This window comes from Scatophagus argus, chromosome 3 (assembly GCF_020382885.2).
Source record: "Scatophagus argus isolate fScaArg1 chromosome 3, fScaArg1.pri, whole genome shotgun sequence".
NCBI lineage: Eukaryota > Metazoa > Chordata > Actinopteri > Scatophagidae > Scatophagus > Scatophagus argus.
In genome coordinates, this window is record NC_058495.1 from 14573184 (window position 1) to 14592388 (window position 19205).

Sequence of the window (19205 nt, forward strand, 5' to 3'; positions counted from 1 at the left end):
TCACAATGTCCAGCAGCTATTTATAAATAGAGAGAAACACCCCCAGATAAAGTATGTTTGGGCAACTTGCTTGGAAATCTAATACTGCCAACAATCTCACTGTGTCATTACATTTACATCTCTCTGGCTCAGACAGTGCCATGACTAACAGTCCATTAGCCCAGCAATGTGTGTTAGGACATCACTGCCAGTATATGAAGAAAGAAGTAAACATGATGACTAACACTTCTTCAAGGCAAGTGTATTTGTAGAGCTGAGGTCATCCAAGTGTTTTACATAATGCATTAAAAATATCAAACAGGAAATATACTGGTAGATTAAAACCACTGACATATATCAAGATGGACAATACGTCTCCTTCCTACTACTTCCTACTAAAATATCCCAGATACGAGTGCTGTTATGTTGCACAGTTGGAGCCCATGACTCCAAAGATAGAGGGATCGAGTTCCCGCTCATACACCGGTCTGACCCAGTCACAAGCAGCTGTCAGTTATGATGTTTGCATGTGTTGTTTTTAAGGAAAGTACTGCAAAATTTGTTGTACTCTTTTTGTGCAATGACAATAAAGTCTGATTGCGACTTGCCAGACTTGCCAGACCTCCATTAAGTGAAGATGGAGTAGATTGAGAGTGTTTTTGAGCAGAAAACAAAAACTACGAGGGGTGACCACAATGTACGAGTGAGAGCCCACATCAGCTGCCTGCTGTACTGTGGGAAAAAGGAAGTGGTGGCGTTAGGAGATGTCCTGCTACAGTGTAAAAACTGCATCTGGGTCAGTTGTCAGCATGCAGGATGTAATCGAATGTGATGTGAAGGGAAGTTAATCATAATCATTCTTGTCATAGCTTACTAGCACAAATGTTATAAAAATGCCTCAAGACACAGATGCGAAGTGCAAAGAGCAAAAAGATGGAACAAACCACAGGCATGACCTTATGAGATGTCTGCACACATGGCAATATAGATGAAAACATGTGTGTTTGAATGCCTAGTGCATCTCAGTGGATGTCAGGGTGTCAGCAGGCAGTTAGAAGTAGCAAAAACTTAAAAGCAGTAGTATTTTAAAGTATTTTACATGAAAGTCTGGGTTGCCGTTTGTTTTTTTCTTTTCAAGGCAGTGCAGTAAAAGCTTCTCGCAGCTACATTTAAATGTATCAAGTGAGAAAGATGAACGCTTGAGATCAGATCCTGGTTTGACCTTGAACTTCATTCTGCATGTTTACAGGTGGTCAACTCTTTTCCTGAAGTTTATCAGACTCACTGCAGTTGTAAGATAACATCTCATACCTTCACGTTAAAGGTCCTCTCTCAACCACTCATTAGTTTAATGTGGAGCAAAGAAGATGTGTGTGCGTGTGTCTCTCCTGGATTAATAATCTGTACATGAAGCTTGCTTTGTAGTGAGTGGATAGCTATGACATGAAAGTATCTGCTTTGTAGTTTTGATTGATTTGGTAATATTGGTGGCAGTTTTCCTACAGGAAGTGAAGCAGACTATTTTTATCCAATAATTCCTGTTAATGATGATTTCATCCATCTGCACCAACAGAATAAGGAGCACCAAAAGTAATCAGCTCCCATACACAGGCGAATAAAGGCCTGACACTTCACGTAATGTTTTAGTCATGCTTACGCTTAGTGAAGTGTCATGATAATGTTTGAAGCAGCGTTCCAGCAGCATCTCAATAATTCCTGCTGTTGCTGACCATGACCATTTAAGGGATTTAGTGGGGGAAGATGTAGTTAACTGTCTCCTGACCATCTGCTTCAAGAGACAGAGCAAGAGAGCGAGAAAGAGACTTCTGTGATGTAAAATAGATCATGGAGGAGACAGTCTCTCTCCCATCGCAGCCTGCTGCTCGTGCAATATGAGTTGCATGATTAATGATTAAACATTGGATTTTGTTGAATGCCTTATACACTTGAAATTAAAAAAGCGGGTTGACTTTTGTAGAAGAATATTAGACTGTAGCTGTAAATATACCTTGCTTGATCCTAACTGGTCATCATATCACATCAGATCATATTGTCTGCATACGAACAAACTGCCACTTTTTAGAAAGAGGAACTTTTCTGGACATTGTTTTTGACAGGTTTTGATATATCACTCCGCACCCACATTTTCATCCTGCATGTGCATCAGAGGTGCGTCAGACGGGAATTCTTGCACATTGGCAGCGTTTTTATTTGCCGGAAAATTGTAAAAATAAACTGTGATGAAGTTTATTTCTTTCAAGTGCAAAAGTAGGAATTTACAAAATAAAAAGGATGAGAAACTTAAGTGACTTAGAAAATTAAAAGGAAAATAAGTGACTTTAGTAATACTCGAAAAACTACATAATCTCCTCAGTTTCAGCAAAATATTAGTTTCTGCTGTTTGTCTCTTCAGCCCCAGTGTAGTACAGTTTGATGGTGGTGTTTGAGCTTCCAGAGCCTAAATGCAACAGACAGGATTACCATGAGGGAGACTGACTCTGCGACTGTTTTTGTCCTATTTACTACCATCTCTTTTATCTGGGTAGTTCTGTTGTCTGAGATAACAGCATTGCAGAGAGAATCAGACCCCACCTGACTTTAACCTATCCGTCAATATGCATGCAGTAGACGTGCAGCACATAACTTGAAAGCGAACATTCCCTGTTTTATTATGTTATTTTTGGACCTATTTTCATGGACACCAGGTTTACACAAGATGAAAATTTTTGATATAATCTGGATGTCCAAAATGCCTGTGTGTGAGGATGCATTCACAGCGTGCGTCCTTGCAGGCACTGCTGACACTCCCTGTAGCCCTGGATGGTGGTCCAGCTGTTGCTCTGTGTGAAAATGATATATTACATAAGCATTTCAAACAAACTTCACAATCTGAGTCACTCAGCTCAGTGGTAGTTTGGATGTCATAATGGCTGTTTTGCACCATTAAGGGTCAGTTCACAGAAAATGTTGCATGTATTTGTAGAAAAACCTGCATTAAGGTGCACTTGTTGTATCATTTCAACAGATGGTAAGGTGGTTGTTAGTGGTCCTGTATGAACTGACCTTGATGGATAAAAAACAAAGAGACCAGATGGCTGTCTCTGCTCAGGGTAATAACAGTATGTGTGTGTGTATGTGGTCATCTGTAGATGTGTGCACCAGCTGATTCTGTTGCATTTCCTCTCTCCATTTCATCTCGCATTTCCTCTATTTGGGCCACATAGCTGAGGATTTGGTCAGAAAGTATTTCTTGGTTTAGTCATTTCACATTTCATGGTTAAGTATAGAGATGTTGTTGGACTGTCAAGCCTCCTCAGTGGTGTGTGGGTGTTAGTGACAATACCTGTCCATAATGCAGATAATGTGGTTCTGTTGGCTTCATCAGACCAGAGGATGGTTGGGCTCACCTTTAGAACTCAGACATCCAGAAGCAGCTCACAGCTGAGCTGCTGCTCCATTGTTTTCTGGGCATGACCAACTGCTGGGACAGCCAGAACCCACTGGACCGATTATATCTCATCAGGCTTGGGGATGCCTCTTATCATCCCCCTCATCTCGTAGTTGCTACTTCTTCTTCTTTCTGTCCTTCTCCCTCTCATCTTGAAGATAAGCAAACTTTCACAACACTTCACTGGTTCAACCCCCCCAAGAACCAACAGACACACACACACACACACACACACACACTCAGTACACAAAGACTCTTACACTGTCTTGCTTACACACAAGCATTCATGCACACACACGCACTTCCCTGTGCTCCTCCCCTCACTCCAAATCAAGCCATTACATAAATGAGTTTTCTGCATAAGTGAAGAGGCAGGCAATGAGTTTGCTTGATTACAGTCTCATTTGATTTCAGCCTACTTTAAATGGCTAGATTGTTTTGTACAAGACTGAACTTTTGTCTGACCGTCAGCTCAAGGTACAATCATATGAACATGATAAATATATAATACATCTTTGAATAAATCATCCAAAATGTCATGAACAATGGTTTAATATTTTCCCGTTTACTGAAGACTTTGTGAACTGAGAACGAACGCGTTTATTATTTTACTGTCAATATGGTGTCTTGTTTAATGGCAGTATCAGGCACTTTTGGCAAATGGCTGACCCAGTTTTCCACTGGGTTCTTGAAAGCTTGTTATTATGATTACAGCTTACGTAAATGTGCTGACAGGGAATAGAGGCTTCTGGGAAAAGTCCAAAATGACAAGAAGGGGCTCCTAAAAGATTCTACTTTGTTTCGATCAGCAGAAGAGTGAAATGTTAATGTTAGGGTGCTTGATTATAACAGTGTGGTTGAGTATTAGGTACCAGTTTCCATAGTCAAGAGACTCAAAGCTGGAAACAAAATCCAGCTGTGGTGTAAAAGGGTGTCAGCTCCAGTGTTGGTCCAGCCTGAGTTGCAGAAAGAATGAGAGCAGTTCAGTGCAGACATGATGGGTTCAGTTATGACAGATTTTAGGTCACATAATCCACTGAGAACTGGAAAAAAAAATCTACTTTGAATCCTTTAAATGGTTCAGGCATTAACTAAATTATATTTTAAAAGTCGGTGCTTAAGTTAAACCAGAGTCCCAGTTGTTGCTGAGGTCAATGAGGATTTGTGTTACCACAGCAGGTATCGGGTTTTTAATGGAACAATTTAACCAAGTGTCAGTGCAGATTTTAACGAGGCACTTATATTCATGATTCAACAGAGAATCAATCAATTGCAAGTATGTTTTACAGTTACTTAATTAACTAGGAATATTTCCAAAGTCTTATAATGAGCATATAAAATATGCTAATTTATGGTACCGTACATGGAAATATCTTACATCAGTATTTTTTAGTACTTACTATTAAAAACGTTTAAAATAACTCGAGTGTGAAGAGCTACATTTAAATACTATTTGCAAGATAAGGCATCAAAAATGAAATAATGAAAACACATAAAAAGTACAGAATCTTAGTAGAATCTTGAGGCAGCTGTGTGCACATTAGTTTAAGGTTCCACTCACCATGTGTCAAATATTAAGCTAAACTTGGATTACTGAGTTTGTTCTGTTATTGTTGTTCTTAAACATTAAGTCTTTCCATTGGCTGTTCCTTTAAATAAGAGGATTTCAGTTTGGGCATTTTGATTTTCAGTATTTATTTTATTGTGGAGAAGTTGCTGATTCACTCACCTTCTCATAAATAGATTCTGTCCAGAGCTCTGCTGTGTTTGTGCACTCAGCTGATCTACAGAGCGTGAGGTCCACTTCTGCAAAAGCAAATAATGTTTGGGTCAGTGCATCAAAAAGAAGACCTTTCAAGTTGAGTTTTGATTTATTTCATCTACCTCTATATCGTAGCATTGTTTTTAATTCAGCTTAGCAAAAGTGCTGCATATGCTTTGAACAGGACGATAAATGGTGGGACTTTGGTTTCGTGCCACCAGTTTTGGTTTTAATATGTTTTCTTTTGCATAGCAAATGTATGCGCTCAAGCTATGATTTATAACTTCCACTTAAATTAGTTCTCATAAGGAGTTTTCCTCATCAGAACAAGTCTGTTTTTGCCTTTATGCTGAGGACCATCGTGCACAGTAGCTGCAGCTCCTACAGTTACAGTTAGGCCTTAAAACAGGAAATTGGAGAACATTTTTGTGCAGAAATCTGTCTGCAGCATCTGGCCTGAGAGGATATACCCCACAATTAGCTTCTTGCTTTAACCCCTCTTTAATCCTTCTCCCTGTTTTTGTCTCTCTCAGCAGCAGAGTCGTACTCTGTGGCGGGCAGTGACGGCAGTATCCCCCCATCAATGGGCTCTGTGCCCCACCAGGCCTCAGGCAGCTCCAGCCCCTGCTCACACTCCTCGTCTGGAGGATCACGGCACCCTGTCAGTGCCCTCAAGAAATGGCTCACCAATCCTGTCCGCAAGCTGAGCTCTGATGCCAGAGGAGGAGCAGGAAAAGTTGAGAAGCAGATGTGCAGGTCAGACAGGAGGCAGCTGCCATCACTCCTTTCCCACAGTGAAACTCAGCCGAGGCCTCTGGAACCACACGACAGCTACACCATCCTCCCCTCTGGAGACACGGTAGACTTGAAGACACACATGCAGGCTACATATACATAAATATCCTACGTTTATAAAAACATTTTATATTGTTGTTTGTTGTGGTTGTTGTGTTTGTGTTGTACAGGTGCAGAAAGACGATGTGTTTAGTCCAGCAGTTCCTACTCCTATGCAGCCATCCTGTCAGGGCCCCTCATCTGACCTCCTGCAAGGCAGAGAAACACACAGTCTAGTAATGTTTCTATTCTCTTCTGTTCTGCTCTATTCAAAGGCCTGTCTCTCAGCAGATAAACTGTGTTGTAGTTGAAGCTGTTGTCTCTGTTAATACCAGCACTGACACTGAAGTCTCTCTTTAAAATTAGACTTGCTATAATTGAATCAAACACTCAGAGACACAACAAACAATTTCAGTAAAAGTTTAATGTATGTTAACTGAACATGTGGCAATCATTTTACAGGTTACCACATATTGTATATCACATATAACAGTGGCTCCTAACCACCGGTCTGAAGGCTTATTGGTCTGTGTATATATTGCAGAATAAGCCTACAAAGTAGGCTAATTGTGCAACATATACATGAACAAAGCACTGATTTTAGAGTCATTTTTTGAGGACCAGGAAAAAGTTGATCATGAATAATGCAGACTATACAAAGTGCTCTCATGACTAAATTCTTCACTCTCCTCAGTTATTTATTGATTATTTCAGTGGAACCTCTCTTTATCAGACTCATAGGTAATAGAGGTCTCATGAGTGTAAATGATGCATAAATTATTGAAACCCATAACCTGAAATGTCAAAGTAACTCACACTGAAACTATGAAGTATGACCACGCACATGTCACTCCACATCCTGTTCAGTTCTACTGGCACCCATCATTTGACTTCCACCAATTGTGCCAAATGAATAGCACAGAATTTCACATTTTGCTGCATATTTTGACTGCATGCCCACACACAAAGTACTTCCTAGTAACCCAACAATGTATTCAGTGCTTTTTGAAAGACTGTGTGCAGTGGATTCAATCCTGTGAGCTTTTCTCAACAACATCTGGAAGTGATCAACAAGCCAAACAGGCTGAAACAGGGTCAGGGTTGGAGGTTAGGAGTGTACTGTCACTTCACTCAAGCCACACAAGCACTACAGCTAATTAGTCCAGGAGATCTGCCAGCAATACTTGAACACAATCCTGGTGTTGGACTGGTGATTGGACAGGTTTGCAGCATGAGCCTGTTGTCTTCAGTCTACCCGTAAAGCACCTAGTTAGCAATTCAGCCCTGTAGTAGCTCCTATCACATTGTTGATTGCTTAATCTGTTCACGGTTGTCTATTTGTACCAGTAATCACACAACTCACATGCCAAATCCAACAGCCAGTAGCTACAACTGTAAAACCAAAAATAAAAATAAATATGGTGTTGCCACAGGACCCCATGAGTAGAAGAAGAGGCCTGCAGGTCCAATGAGAAACAAGCCTGTAGATGTTGGACAGAACTCTATTAGAGTCAAGTTACTCAAGCTTAACAAAAGAGATAAGAAGGGTTGAAACAATCCTTCCACTCATGAAGTACATTGTTCTGTCTGATAAATGACCGTATTATTCCATAGACACCTGCTGCTTGGTGTTTACTTTGGCTGCTCAACCCTTTCTTCTTGTCCTTCTCTTGTCAGGGTAGATAGGTTCTGAATAGTCTGACATTTTGGGAAATCTGTTTAACACAACTTTATTGCAGACCACAATACAAACCACTCTGCTATCTTTAACGTAAATATGAAGTGACCTTACCTTAACTGGTAACTCTCCATAAAACTACAAATGGATGTTTGTACACTTCGCTTCCTGTTGATTTTGCAATAGATAAACAATTAAGGTATAGTGTGTTCATTAGTCAGTTTTAGATGTGTTTGTTGGTGGATTTTTGTTACATTTGAACAGAGGCAGGCTAGCTCTTTCCCCCTGTTTCCACATTTGCTAAGCAAAGCTTACTGGATGCTGACTCCGGCTACATATCCACCCTAGAACTGTGGAAGTTTTATCGATCTTCACATCTAACTCTTAGCATAAAAGCAAATATTGATAGATCCAAAAATGGCCAAGTATTCTTTTAATCTCCCCATACACTTCAGAGAAGTAATGGCCTTCCAGCTGATGAGGAATTACTGTAAGAGAGGAGGAAACATTTAGAGGAACAAGTAAGCTAAGCTCAACAGTTTTAATGGCTGTTGGATTGGAACCAAAGTGAAGATGGAGTTTGAATTTGCTTCTGATGTTTTTCATAGGCAGGATGTTTGCTGGGTGAGGACATGAACAGTCAAGAGAGTGAAAGCAAATAAAACACAAGAGAAAATAAACACAAAGTTCATATTCGACCCACAATCTGACTTGACAGAGGGATTATCATCTAGTGTGTTGAGAAAGAGAAAAACATGTGGTGAGCCTACACTATGTCAAGACTAATAAGATCAAATTTACATTACTGATTTTAGTTGGAGAGTGGTAATTGTTATATAACCTTTCTCCGTGCCGTGGTCAGTTATCCTTACCTTTTTTTATCTGACTTGACAAATGGTACAGATGTTGCTCATTATTCACGGCCATCTGTCAGGCCTGATTCTACTTTTCCAAATTTCTTTGCCCAGCAGTCTCCTCAGCACCAAGTGGAGACATTAAAAAGTGATTATTGCTCTCAGGTTACTTGGGATTAGGGATTGGCATATTTTTCCTTTTTTATATGCACCCCAAAATTAGGACCCTCTCGTCTTTATCCGTTTGTATGCTGGCTGGGTCAGTGGATGTGGTAGATGAAGCTTAATGATTTAGGTTTGTGTGGTCGATGTTCATTGGTCTGACATCACTCTGCACCACAGCGTTTGGAAGTATTTAGATCATTTACTTAACTCAAAGTAACGACAGATGTAAAAATACTCCATTATTTGATTGTAAATGTGTGTGAGTGTGAATGTGTAAGCAGCATTTCAGAGTTGTAGCTGGTTAGGCTTTAGTGGTTCCCATTAGTTCCAATGGGTGACAAGATAAAGCCGAGGGGTTGTGAGATAAAAAGTAAATAGCTGCATTTTTGTAGTAGCAGTTTGGAGCTCAGTGTCCTGTCTAAGACATGGTTTTCAGACACCAACCCTGTGATTAGAGGGCAGCCCACTATAATTCATGGGCCGCAGCCAATTTTACCTCATAATAAAAACTTTCTTTGGTAGAGCTGCTAACAACTCATGCGCATTAATAAGGAACCCCATCTAGATACTGCTTTTTGTAAAAATGGTCAAAAAGGGCTCAATAAGTTTGGGGGCTACTGGTTTTGTCTTTAGCAATGCTGTAATGGGGGTCCTCTTCGTTACTAATGGTTCTAACGTTTCTTCTCATTTTGTGGCATCAATGATTTAAACAGAATGTGTAACAGTAGTGGGAGAAATAAGACAGGAATCAGATGCATGATCTGTTTTAGTGGAAATGTGGCATGTATTTTGTTTGTTTGTATGTTTGTTTTATGGATGTGGTGGGTGCCTCAGCTGGGGTTGAATGGAGCCCTAACCTGCAATAGATAAGATAAACTTAGTGTGGCTGTCATGTGGTCCTGGTAGTATAACTTTTCCTGAAGTAGTGTGTTCAGGTCACCTCTCCAGGGTGTTTGAGCTAGAAGAGTCCCCAGACACACTGAGCTCTAATTTAAGGTTCTGGGAGACACCATGTGATTATTAACGTAGAGGGTGATGGTATTTTTTTAAACTATTTTTCTATGTTTTTATCACTCTTTTACGATATGTATCATAAACACATAGTGGTTGTTACTAGTACAAGGGGATCTTTCTTTTCAGTATATTTGTATGTGTTCTAATGTTTGATGTCGGGGTAGGGGCCTACGTTTTGGTGGTGGTTGAGGTCCTGGTTAGTGGCAGAGTATTTAAGGCTATTCATCAAGAGGGGTGGCTGCTGAGATCACATGTTGCCCATGGCACACAGTATCTGTCTGTTGTGTTGCTGTTATGTCTTCTTTGTGAGTGAAATAAACACCTGCTTGGTGTGCATCTAACCTCTGCCTCAAGCCTCCTGTTTTCTAAAACTGTCTGCTAAATGGCCATCCTAAGAAATGCATTTTATTTATTTCTAATAAGATTATCATTTGTTTTTATGTAAAATCTTGATCTATAAACTAACTAGTGTAATACTCAAGTACCTCAAAATGATACTTTGGTACAGTACTTAAGGTCCTTTACACTTGGTCTTCTCAATAGAACAGGATGATTTGCTTTCTGTCTCCCCCTTACATGCTACACTGCCTTGTTTGTGTGTTTTAGAGTCAAAAATCCAGTATCAACACTCTCCAAGGGGACGATGGCAGCAGTGTGAGTGACGTCTCAGGCAGCCAGTGGTCTGCAACAGTGTACAGTGAAGAGGACAGAAACATTGCCTTAGAGAAGAGCATGTAGGGCTTCACCTCTACATAAAAGTAGCATGACATGTTGGGAAATATGCTTCTCTGCTTTCTTTCAGAAAGTTAGATTAGAAGATGGATAATACTTCCATGTCAATGATCAGTTAGCAGACAGTTAGCTTAGCTTAGCATAAAGACTGGGAACAGCCTAACTAGCCTAACTCTCTTTGAAAGGTAAGAAATTCCACCTGCCAGCACCTCTAAAGCTTACTGATAGGCACATTAGCCAGGCTAGCAGCTTCCTACTGTTTCCAGTCTTTGTGCTAAGCTAAGCTAAGCTAACTGTCTCCTGGCTGTTGATTGTGGCTTTGTACTTAGCATACAGACATGAGATGCTTCTCATCACCTTTCAGCAAAAAGGCAAATAAGCGTATTTTCCAAAACATCAAACTTTCTTTAACATGTAAATACATTTCTGATTTTGATTTAGCCAAAAATGTAAATGATTATTTCAAAATCTTCCTCTCTCAGATATGTGCTGACAGAGCTGATAGAGACAGAAAGGTTGTATGTGGAAGATCTTGGACTCATAGTGCAGGTGTGTCTCTCTTCCATCCTTTATCATCAACAGTGTTTTGCAACATTTATGTCTTAGACTGAACGAGACATCTTCATTTGCCACCAGGAAACCTCCCCTGGTATCATTAATGATTGTGTGTGTGTGTGTGTGTGTGTGTGTACGTGTGTACGTGTGTTTGTGTAGGGCTACATGGCCACCATGGTCAATCAGGGAGTTCCAGAGGACTTGAAAGGGAAGGACAGGATTGTCTTCGGAAACATCCACCAGATCTACGACTGGCATAAGGAGTGAGTCTGAAACGTCTCTTCTGTCGCCCCACCCCCACCCCCAGTTCTTTAGAATTTGAACAATCTTATTTAATTAAGATTGTTAATGAATCTTATTTTTTTCTGAACTCCTCATGTTTCATGATGGTTCATTTTGTGTCCTGTCCCCTGTGGCTGTGGGTTTCCTGCTTGTTTCTGTACTTGTGTGTGTGTGTGTGTGTGTGTGTGTGTGTGTGTGTTTGGATGACTGTTCCTGCCTGACCTTCCACTTTGTGTCATACAGTTATTTCCTGGGAGAGCTGGAGAAATGTGTGGGAGATCCAGACAGCCTGGCCCAGCTCTTCATCAAACATGTGAGTGTATGGATCAGTGAGTAACAAGTGTGGACGAGAAGCTTTTTTTTCATCATGTTTTCAGTTTGGCTGAAGGTTGCAGATTGCAGCTCTGACTGTGTGTGAAGCCTTGGCCCACTGCCAACCAGATGTGTCTTCATCCTGCAGATCACTGGTCTGCGGGTGCAGCTGCTAAATAAACGCTCTAGTTAAATTCAGTGTTAAAAATGCTCCGCAGACACCACGTTGTGTGTGAAGTATGTGTGCTGTAATTACAGATCTCAGAGCTGTGTAAGAAGTGTTCACAGCCACCTTGAAGCTTTTCATATTTAGTTGTTTTACTTGATCGATTTAATGTCAAAGAGAAAACAAATTTCTGCAAATTGATCCAAAAGCACAAATAAAACAGTATACATATGAAAGCCCAAATTGCTGCTTTACAGCATTGTAAAACGTGAAAAAAAAATGGGTGGTGAATCTGTTGCGTTGGCACTGAACATATCAGCATGCACACATAGTGTTACAGTGAGGAAAATAAACTGGAAAGAAACGGGAAAAATATTTTGATTGCAGCTTTTCCAGCTCTGCTTCTCTATCCACCTCACTCGGCGTAGTGTAGCATGACTAATGAAGCTACGGCAAATTAAACCATTCTTTTTCAACCACTGGAACTATTTAATGAGGCAAAGGTCCTGCACTGAAAATTCCCAAAAAATCTTGAGGGGAATGGGAACACTAAAACTGAGAGGAACCTGAGAGTTGAAGTCGAAGCTTAATTCTTTCTCTTTACACATTTTGTGGAATAATTGTAGCACACGGGCTTTCACAATCTCTTTGTTTCCAGGAGCGACGTCTTCACATGTACGTGGTTTACTGTCAGAACAAACCCAAATCAGAGCACATTGTCTCTGAGTACATTGAGACGTATTTTGAGGTGAGTAAACGTTTTATACTTTTGATTCTAAAGACTTTTTTGTTTTTACTTAGAAACTCTTTGTCTCTCTTTTTTTGTGACAGGATCTCAGGCAGCAGTTGGGTCACAGGCTGCAGCTCAATGATCTTCTCATCAAACCTGTTCAGAGAATCATGAAGTATCAGCTACTGCTGAAGGTTTGCCCTTTAACATGACTTTGTATCTGCATGCGTGGCATCGTTATATGTTTCTCTTTATTTTAATTACGTTGAAAATGTGATCAGCATCTGCATGAAAGGAATTAAAATGAAAGGAATCTAAAGGTTTTCACAGGAAGATCAGTGTGCAGTCAAGAAACACTTGTAGCCACCATAATAAATGCTTTGTAACTTAATGTGTGCTTTGACTGATTAAACCTCTAAACAAATCGCTCTCTGGTTGGCGACCCCAGGACTTCCTGAAGTACTACAGCAAAGCAGGAAGGGACGTTGAGGAGTTGCAGGTACGAGCTCATTACAGAGCACGAGCACATATGCACTCAGTTGTCAGTTTACTAGAAACACGTGTCATTTATATTTTGTCCAGCCCATTTATATTAATGATGATAGGCAGAAACACCTTTCTGCATTATGGAGTACAATTCAGCAGTGCCACAAATTGCAGTACATCCTCGAGAACTGAACATTACAACGTTCACGAAGGTTGATTTATTGCATCGATGTTGTATTAGACTGCATTATTTTCAGCTAGGTGGAACTAAGAAACAAGAAAATAAATGTGATATTCCAAATCTGTGTATCATAAAATTTAGTTATTGCTAACTTTTTCTCCTCCATCCAATTTCCTTCCATCAGAGGGCGGTGGAGGTGATGTGTTTTGTGCCAAAACGCTGTAATGATATGATGAATGTGGGCCGGCTCCAAGGTTTTGAGGTGAAAAATGGCTTTGTTTGTTTGTTTATGTTTGCCACCACAGATGAAACACATATCACATGTGACCTACGGTCTGTGACAACGTTTACATGTTGTTTCAGGGGAAAATCACAGCTCAGGGGAAGCTGCTCCAGCAGGATACCTTCGCTGTCAGTGAGCAGGAAAGTGGCCTCCTGTCCAGAGCCAGGGAGAGGCGGGTCTTCCTGTTCGAGCAGCTGGTCATCTTCAGTGAGCCAATTGACAAGAAAAAAGGCTTCTCTTTGCCAGGGTACACTTTTAAAAACAGCATCAAGGTGTGGGTAACCTCGTGTTTTAAGACATCTTCAAAACATCTGTGATTTAGTGAATTTTTTTGGAAAAAGTCCCCTGTGTGCTTCAGGTCAGCTGTTTGGGCGTGGAGGAGCACTCTGAGGAAGATCCATGCTGTCTGGTCCTAACCTCCCGCGGGACTGACGGCAGCGTGACGCGCTTCATCATGCAGGCGTCAGCTCCCGAAATACAGCAAGCTTGGCTCAGTGATGTGGTCCAGATCTTGGAGACTCAGAGGAACTTCCTTAATGGTACCAGAGTCCATTGTTTGCTCAATAAAACCACACATTTAAGAGTAGTGAATCTGAGTAATGTGACATCTCTTCCTGTCCACTGTAGCTCTTCAGTCCCCAATAGAATACCAGCGCAGGGAGAGCAAGTCAAACAGCCTGGGCAGGAACATGAAGTCTCCAACTGCATCAGAGTCTTGCTTGCGACCTCACTCCTCTGCATCCATGGACCGACGTCAGCAGCCCTGCCTGCTGCCTTACAACTCCTCCCTGCCCTCTCTGCATCCACCACAACACAGCCCAGCCACGAAGGTGGTGAGTGTGCAGCAATGCTCCCTCACATTTAGAAGAACAAGAAGAAGAAAAAGAAGAAGAAGAATTGCTTTTATTGGCAGTAGATATATATATGTATATTTTACACACACACTGAATTTGTCTTCTGCATTTAACCCATGCTTAGTTGAACACACATGCAACACCCGGCAAATTACATGCAGCGAAACACACACAGGAGCAGTGGGCTGCATCAAGCACCTGGGGAGCAAATTGGGGGTTAAGTGCCTTGCTCAAAGGTACATCAGCTGGCTAATGGAGGGGGTTAGGGTTAGGGTTAAGGTTAGGTACATTCATACTTTTTTTCTTGCTCCAACATCCTCTTTTTTTTTGATTTCTTGTTCTCATTCAAGGTTTCTAATCCTTGTGCTGCGACACCTCGAGAATTCCACCCTCCGCTTCTCCCCCACAAGCAGCTCAGTTTGTGCACTGAGGTGAGATACGGCCGTGGGACGTCCAATGGCCTGCCGCCCTGCAGCCAGCATGCAGGTAAAGGAACTTTCCAAACAAGAAAGAAGAAGTTACATACTACAGGGAGAAGTTGGGGTGATATGAGAGATCCTAAAAGTCATTTAAGGAGGAATTTAATAGCAGCTAAGTAATTTCCAGTGTGTTAACTTCACACATTGATATACAAGTTCACTCCAGGGTTTGATCAGTGCACCGTGACAGCATCGTTTGGTGTGGTCACAGGTGCAACACAGCAGAGTGAGCAGCACACACTGCCCACACACACTTAAAACTTTCCATTTGGAAGGGTTATGAAACATTTTCTTTCAACCTGGTGTCACAATACTTCACTCTTACAACCTGCGAGTCATTTATTTATTTTTTACAAGTATTTTAAATATATACATGGTGGTGCAGTGGTTAGCACTGTCGCCTCATAGCAAAAGGGTTCCAGGTTCGAATCCTGGTCTGGGCCCTTCTATGTGGAGTTTGCAAGTTCTCCTAGTGCCTGCGTGGGTTTTCTCCGACTTCCTACTACAATACCAAAAACATGCACATTAGGTTAATTGGCTACTCTACATTGCCCCTAGGTGTGAGTGTGTACATGAGTGGTTGTCTGTCCTTGTGTGTCGGCCCTGCGATTGACTTGTGACCAGTCCAGGGTGTACCCCGCCTCTCGCCTGTAGTCAGCTGGGATAGGCTCCAGCTCCCCCTATTTTTACAATGAAGGGGGATCAAGCTGTTTTATTCTCATTTATTCACGTTTTAAACTTGTTTCTCTGAATGCTTGTATGTCAAAATGTGCAACGTACCTGCAATCATAATTAAATTCTGGATATAAAAAAGTACAGTTAAAATCTTCACAAAGTGTGAATAATGAGTTAAACAGGTTGAGTAAACTTTCCACCTGTTGCGTCAGGTTAAGTCCATTATGCACTTTATACACTACCTGGTTAAGTGCACACAGTACAAATAAATTCACTAGTTAGTGAAAATGATGGAGCTGGTTTTTCTATGTAATCAGCCACTAATGGTAATCATCACTGATGATGAGGGGAAATGACTCTGTGGTTGCCTTTGTCAAATATCCTGTTGTTGTTTTTGCGTGGATTTAACACCTAAAACCTGTTCAAGCTAATCTGCTCCACTGTCATTCAGCCATACAGTTTATGGAAAACCTACTGACCTGCTGTTTTATCTTATTCACTCAGACTTCCATGTAGAGGAGGAAATAGTTTTGATCACAGTAGTCTTTTAGGCCGGCTTATCTGGCCCGATTCCACAAAGTCACTCTTGTTCTTTTGTCTTCCCTCTTTGTGTTTTTCGATCAGCGGTGTTTTCATCCTGCTTCAGGTGCAGGAGTTCAGACAGGTTTCCTATGTTCCTGAATGGTACTCACCCCTCAGGGACCGTCCTTTGTTAGACCAGTGCCAGTTAGGTTGAAGCATAAACTTGTAGCTTTTTTGTGTGTGTGTTGTGCATCTGAGCTTTTGACATTTTTTTCCATTTTAAAGCTGCGGTAACCGATACCTTTTTCAGTGATCAAATGTGATGTGATAGGAGTCACTCATTGTGACGAAGCCACAGAAACTGATTTCCTCAGCTCAGCAGAGCATTTTGGTGCCTTTCACTTTATTGTTTTGGTTTTGTAGCCTACATCTTTACTTTTTTGCTTCACTCTCATCTATATGTTATATATAGTCAGGTATAGTCAGCTATAGTCAGGACCTGAAATATTTTTTGGCTGCTGTATTTCAAATGTATTTTTGTTAATTCACTTTCTGCCTTCTGAAGTTCCACATTTAAACCACATGAGCACAAAAACCTTTAATCCCTTAATCGGTTGTGTTTCTATCCTCTCAGGGTGTGACTGTCAGTGTCCAGGCGACCACATTAAATGAGAGCGGGAGTTATTCAGCAAACCGACCAAACGGCTTGGATCAGTTCAAGGAGAAGGAGCAGTAATGACCTGCGAGGACGAATGAACTCACTGTGGAGTGCCTCCACTGAGTCAGTGCTCTGTCAGCAACGTTTGTTACACTCCTGAGCAGAAGTCATCGAGGTCTCAGTGTTTCCATCTTTATTGTCCTGATTTTCCTCCAAATGTCACTATGGTTTAGGCCAATCTGGATCTCATCATGTGTAATCATACTGGTTTTGATTGTGTTCATGTGTGTGTCTAGTCCACATTCTCACACGTCCACAGATGGTGATAACAGAAGAGATGAGCTGGTTTTGAAGTACCACAGAAACTGTACTTCATTTTGTATATAAATTTCTTACTTTTTCCAATGAAAATTCCTTGATTGATATTTTTGTAATGCATAATATTTTCATAAGGGACCAATTCCACTTCATTTCCCCTGAGAACTGGGATTTCAAATCCCTTTATGCAGTATATATACTTGCTTTCCCTGCATATACTTTACTCTGTGTCCTCAAATAACTGCATCCTTGAAATCACTGAGCGACTTCAGATTCCAGCTTCACTCTGGGATCTAAATCCATATGAGTAGTGTTTGTCTGTCCCTGCACATTAGCAAATAGCTGTGTTTTCCCTTTGCTGGGCTATTTTAATCACACCATTGTTAGAGTGTTATCTGCACTAAACACATTTGCAAACTCACACAAAGCACATGTCCTAATCAAGCAGAAAGAGGAAAAAGGGAACAAAGATAAAACAGGGGTGCTCGTCTGTCACTGTCATCATATCAATAAAACTCTTCAACTAGCGGTGTCCTGATACAGACACAGAATTAAAGAGAAATGCTGTTCAGGTATTTGTTTTCATCATTTTTGTTAAAAAAAGAGAGAAAACAAGAAAGTTAACTAAAGAAACTAAAGAATTTCAGAGCTACTGTATGTTGTAAGATAAAACTTCTCACAATACCCAGTCATGAAGGGCCTATGGACAAATAAATAGCAAGAAAGACATGGCAAGACACCCGCAAAGAAAGAGACAAAGTTGTTTTAAGTCTCTTTGTTGTTGCTGGGTGTGCATCTCTGCGTAGTTGTTTTGCTTTTTTTTTGTATTCCTGCAGTATTTTGTGTGTCTTGGTGGTCATTTAATGTGTAGTTGTAGTCATTTAGCGTGTCTTTGTGATAGTTTGCACCTCTTTGTCATTGTTTTGCACCTCTTTGGTCATTTAATGTCTCTTTGTGGTAGTTTTGTGTCCATTTGTCCATTTCTTTGGTTGACTTTCCAACAAGAAATGTTAACTGTCACTTCACAGGTTCTGGTCTCCGGTCAGGCCCAGTAGGCCTGTCCATCCATGGCCCCACTGCACTCTAAATATACATAACTAAATAATGAGAAGATTCACTTTGGAAGATATGAATTTAACACTGATGCAGTGCAATTTTTACCACGGAATAGTTTCATCAGTCACAGCACGAAAGCAGAAAAATATCATGGCTTTCTTTGCCTCAACTGCCTTTACACAGTAGATTTTCTAATTTGAGAGTTTATTTGTTTGCAGAAAACAATCATGAATGTCAGGGTCACGTTGCTTTTTCAAGGTAATTTAGACAGTGCATTGGACATTTCGTTACATCTGATCTTGGCAGTAGTTCAAAACAGATTCAAAGCAGAGACCCTGTTGGCATATAGCACCCTCTAGTGGAGAGATTTGTTACATATCAGCTTCAGGTTACAAAATAATTTTGTTTGACCACTAGATATTTGACAGCAAATAATTTGAGACTCTAGCTGCTTTAATTTGCTTTGTTGTCTCCCTCATTCCTCAAAAAAGATTTATTGCAATGCATTTAGCAAATGTGTGGCATTAGTCACAAAGTAATGACTGTAAAAAGAGAGAACAAAAGGCAGATCCTAAATCCTCCAAGTGAATGTAGAACATGATCTGAGCCCTGAGGGTGACGATGACGCAGCCCAACATTTAGAGAAGCAATAATTAAAAACTGCAACAAAATGACATTTGCTTAAATTTCTTTTATAATGAGCGTTTTACACTGTCAGTGGTGGACAGGAATGCTTTTAAGGACATTGAATGACAATGCAAACCGAGCTTGTGACCCACCACCCCCAACATATAGCAATTGACAAAGAAATACAGGGGTGTTTACAACATTTGAAATAAATTTTTAAAAAAATGCCCATAATGCTGTGAGCAGACATCTCACAGCAGTGATTTTTGTTTGTTTGTTTTGTTTTTTGGGTGAGGCAGGCATGTTAAATCTCAGTGTTAACACATTAAATATCACCGTAAAAACAATGAACAGTGTTCGACAGTTTCAAATCCCGACATGAAGCATTGTTTTGAACACATACCTACACAAAAGCCTTTTATAATAGTGATGAATGTGATTCGGACATCTTTCCACAGAGCTAACATCGAATGCATTTTAGTGGGAAAAAAAGGAAAAAAAAAACTCACGGAGACATCACACAAAATAGTTTTAAAATATTCCTCTGGAGATATA

General features: G+C 40.6%; 1 protein-coding gene across 3 annotated transcripts in view; it reads left to right on the forward strand.

Moving 5' to 3' along the window:
- Nucleotides 1-19176, forward strand: part of arhgef25b (Rho guanine nucleotide exchange factor (GEF) 25b) — a 32983-nt gene extending 13807 nt beyond the window's left edge. For 2 of the 3 annotated variants that reach the window (XM_046383900.1, XM_046383898.1), the window contains 15 exons: nucleotides 5723-6048; nucleotides 6155-6259; nucleotides 10341-10468; nucleotides 10949-11015; nucleotides 11181-11284; nucleotides 11547-11616; nucleotides 12440-12529; nucleotides 12613-12705; nucleotides 12960-13010; nucleotides 13363-13440; nucleotides 13542-13733; nucleotides 13820-14000; nucleotides 14089-14294; nucleotides 14666-14801; nucleotides 16626-19176. In XM_046383900.1, the coding sequence (XP_046239856.1) occupies nucleotides 5773-6048; nucleotides 6155-6259; nucleotides 10341-10468; nucleotides 10949-11015; nucleotides 11181-11284; nucleotides 11547-11616; nucleotides 12440-12529; nucleotides 12613-12705; nucleotides 12960-13010; nucleotides 13363-13440; nucleotides 13542-13733; nucleotides 13820-14000; nucleotides 14089-14294; nucleotides 14666-14801; nucleotides 16626-16663 (1815 nt within the window). In that variant the 5' untranslated portion in view covers nucleotides 5723-5772 and the 3' untranslated portion in view covers nucleotides 16664-19176. The remainder of the gene's footprint in view (nucleotides 1-5722; nucleotides 6049-6154; nucleotides 6260-10340; nucleotides 10469-10948; nucleotides 11016-11180; nucleotides 11285-11546; nucleotides 11617-12439; nucleotides 12530-12612; nucleotides 12706-12959; nucleotides 13011-13362; nucleotides 13441-13541; nucleotides 13734-13819; nucleotides 14001-14088; nucleotides 14295-14665; nucleotides 14802-16625) is intronic. The other variant, XM_046383899.1, reaches the window with a different exon arrangement.
- The last annotated feature ends 29 nt before the right edge of the window (nucleotides 19177-19205 follow it).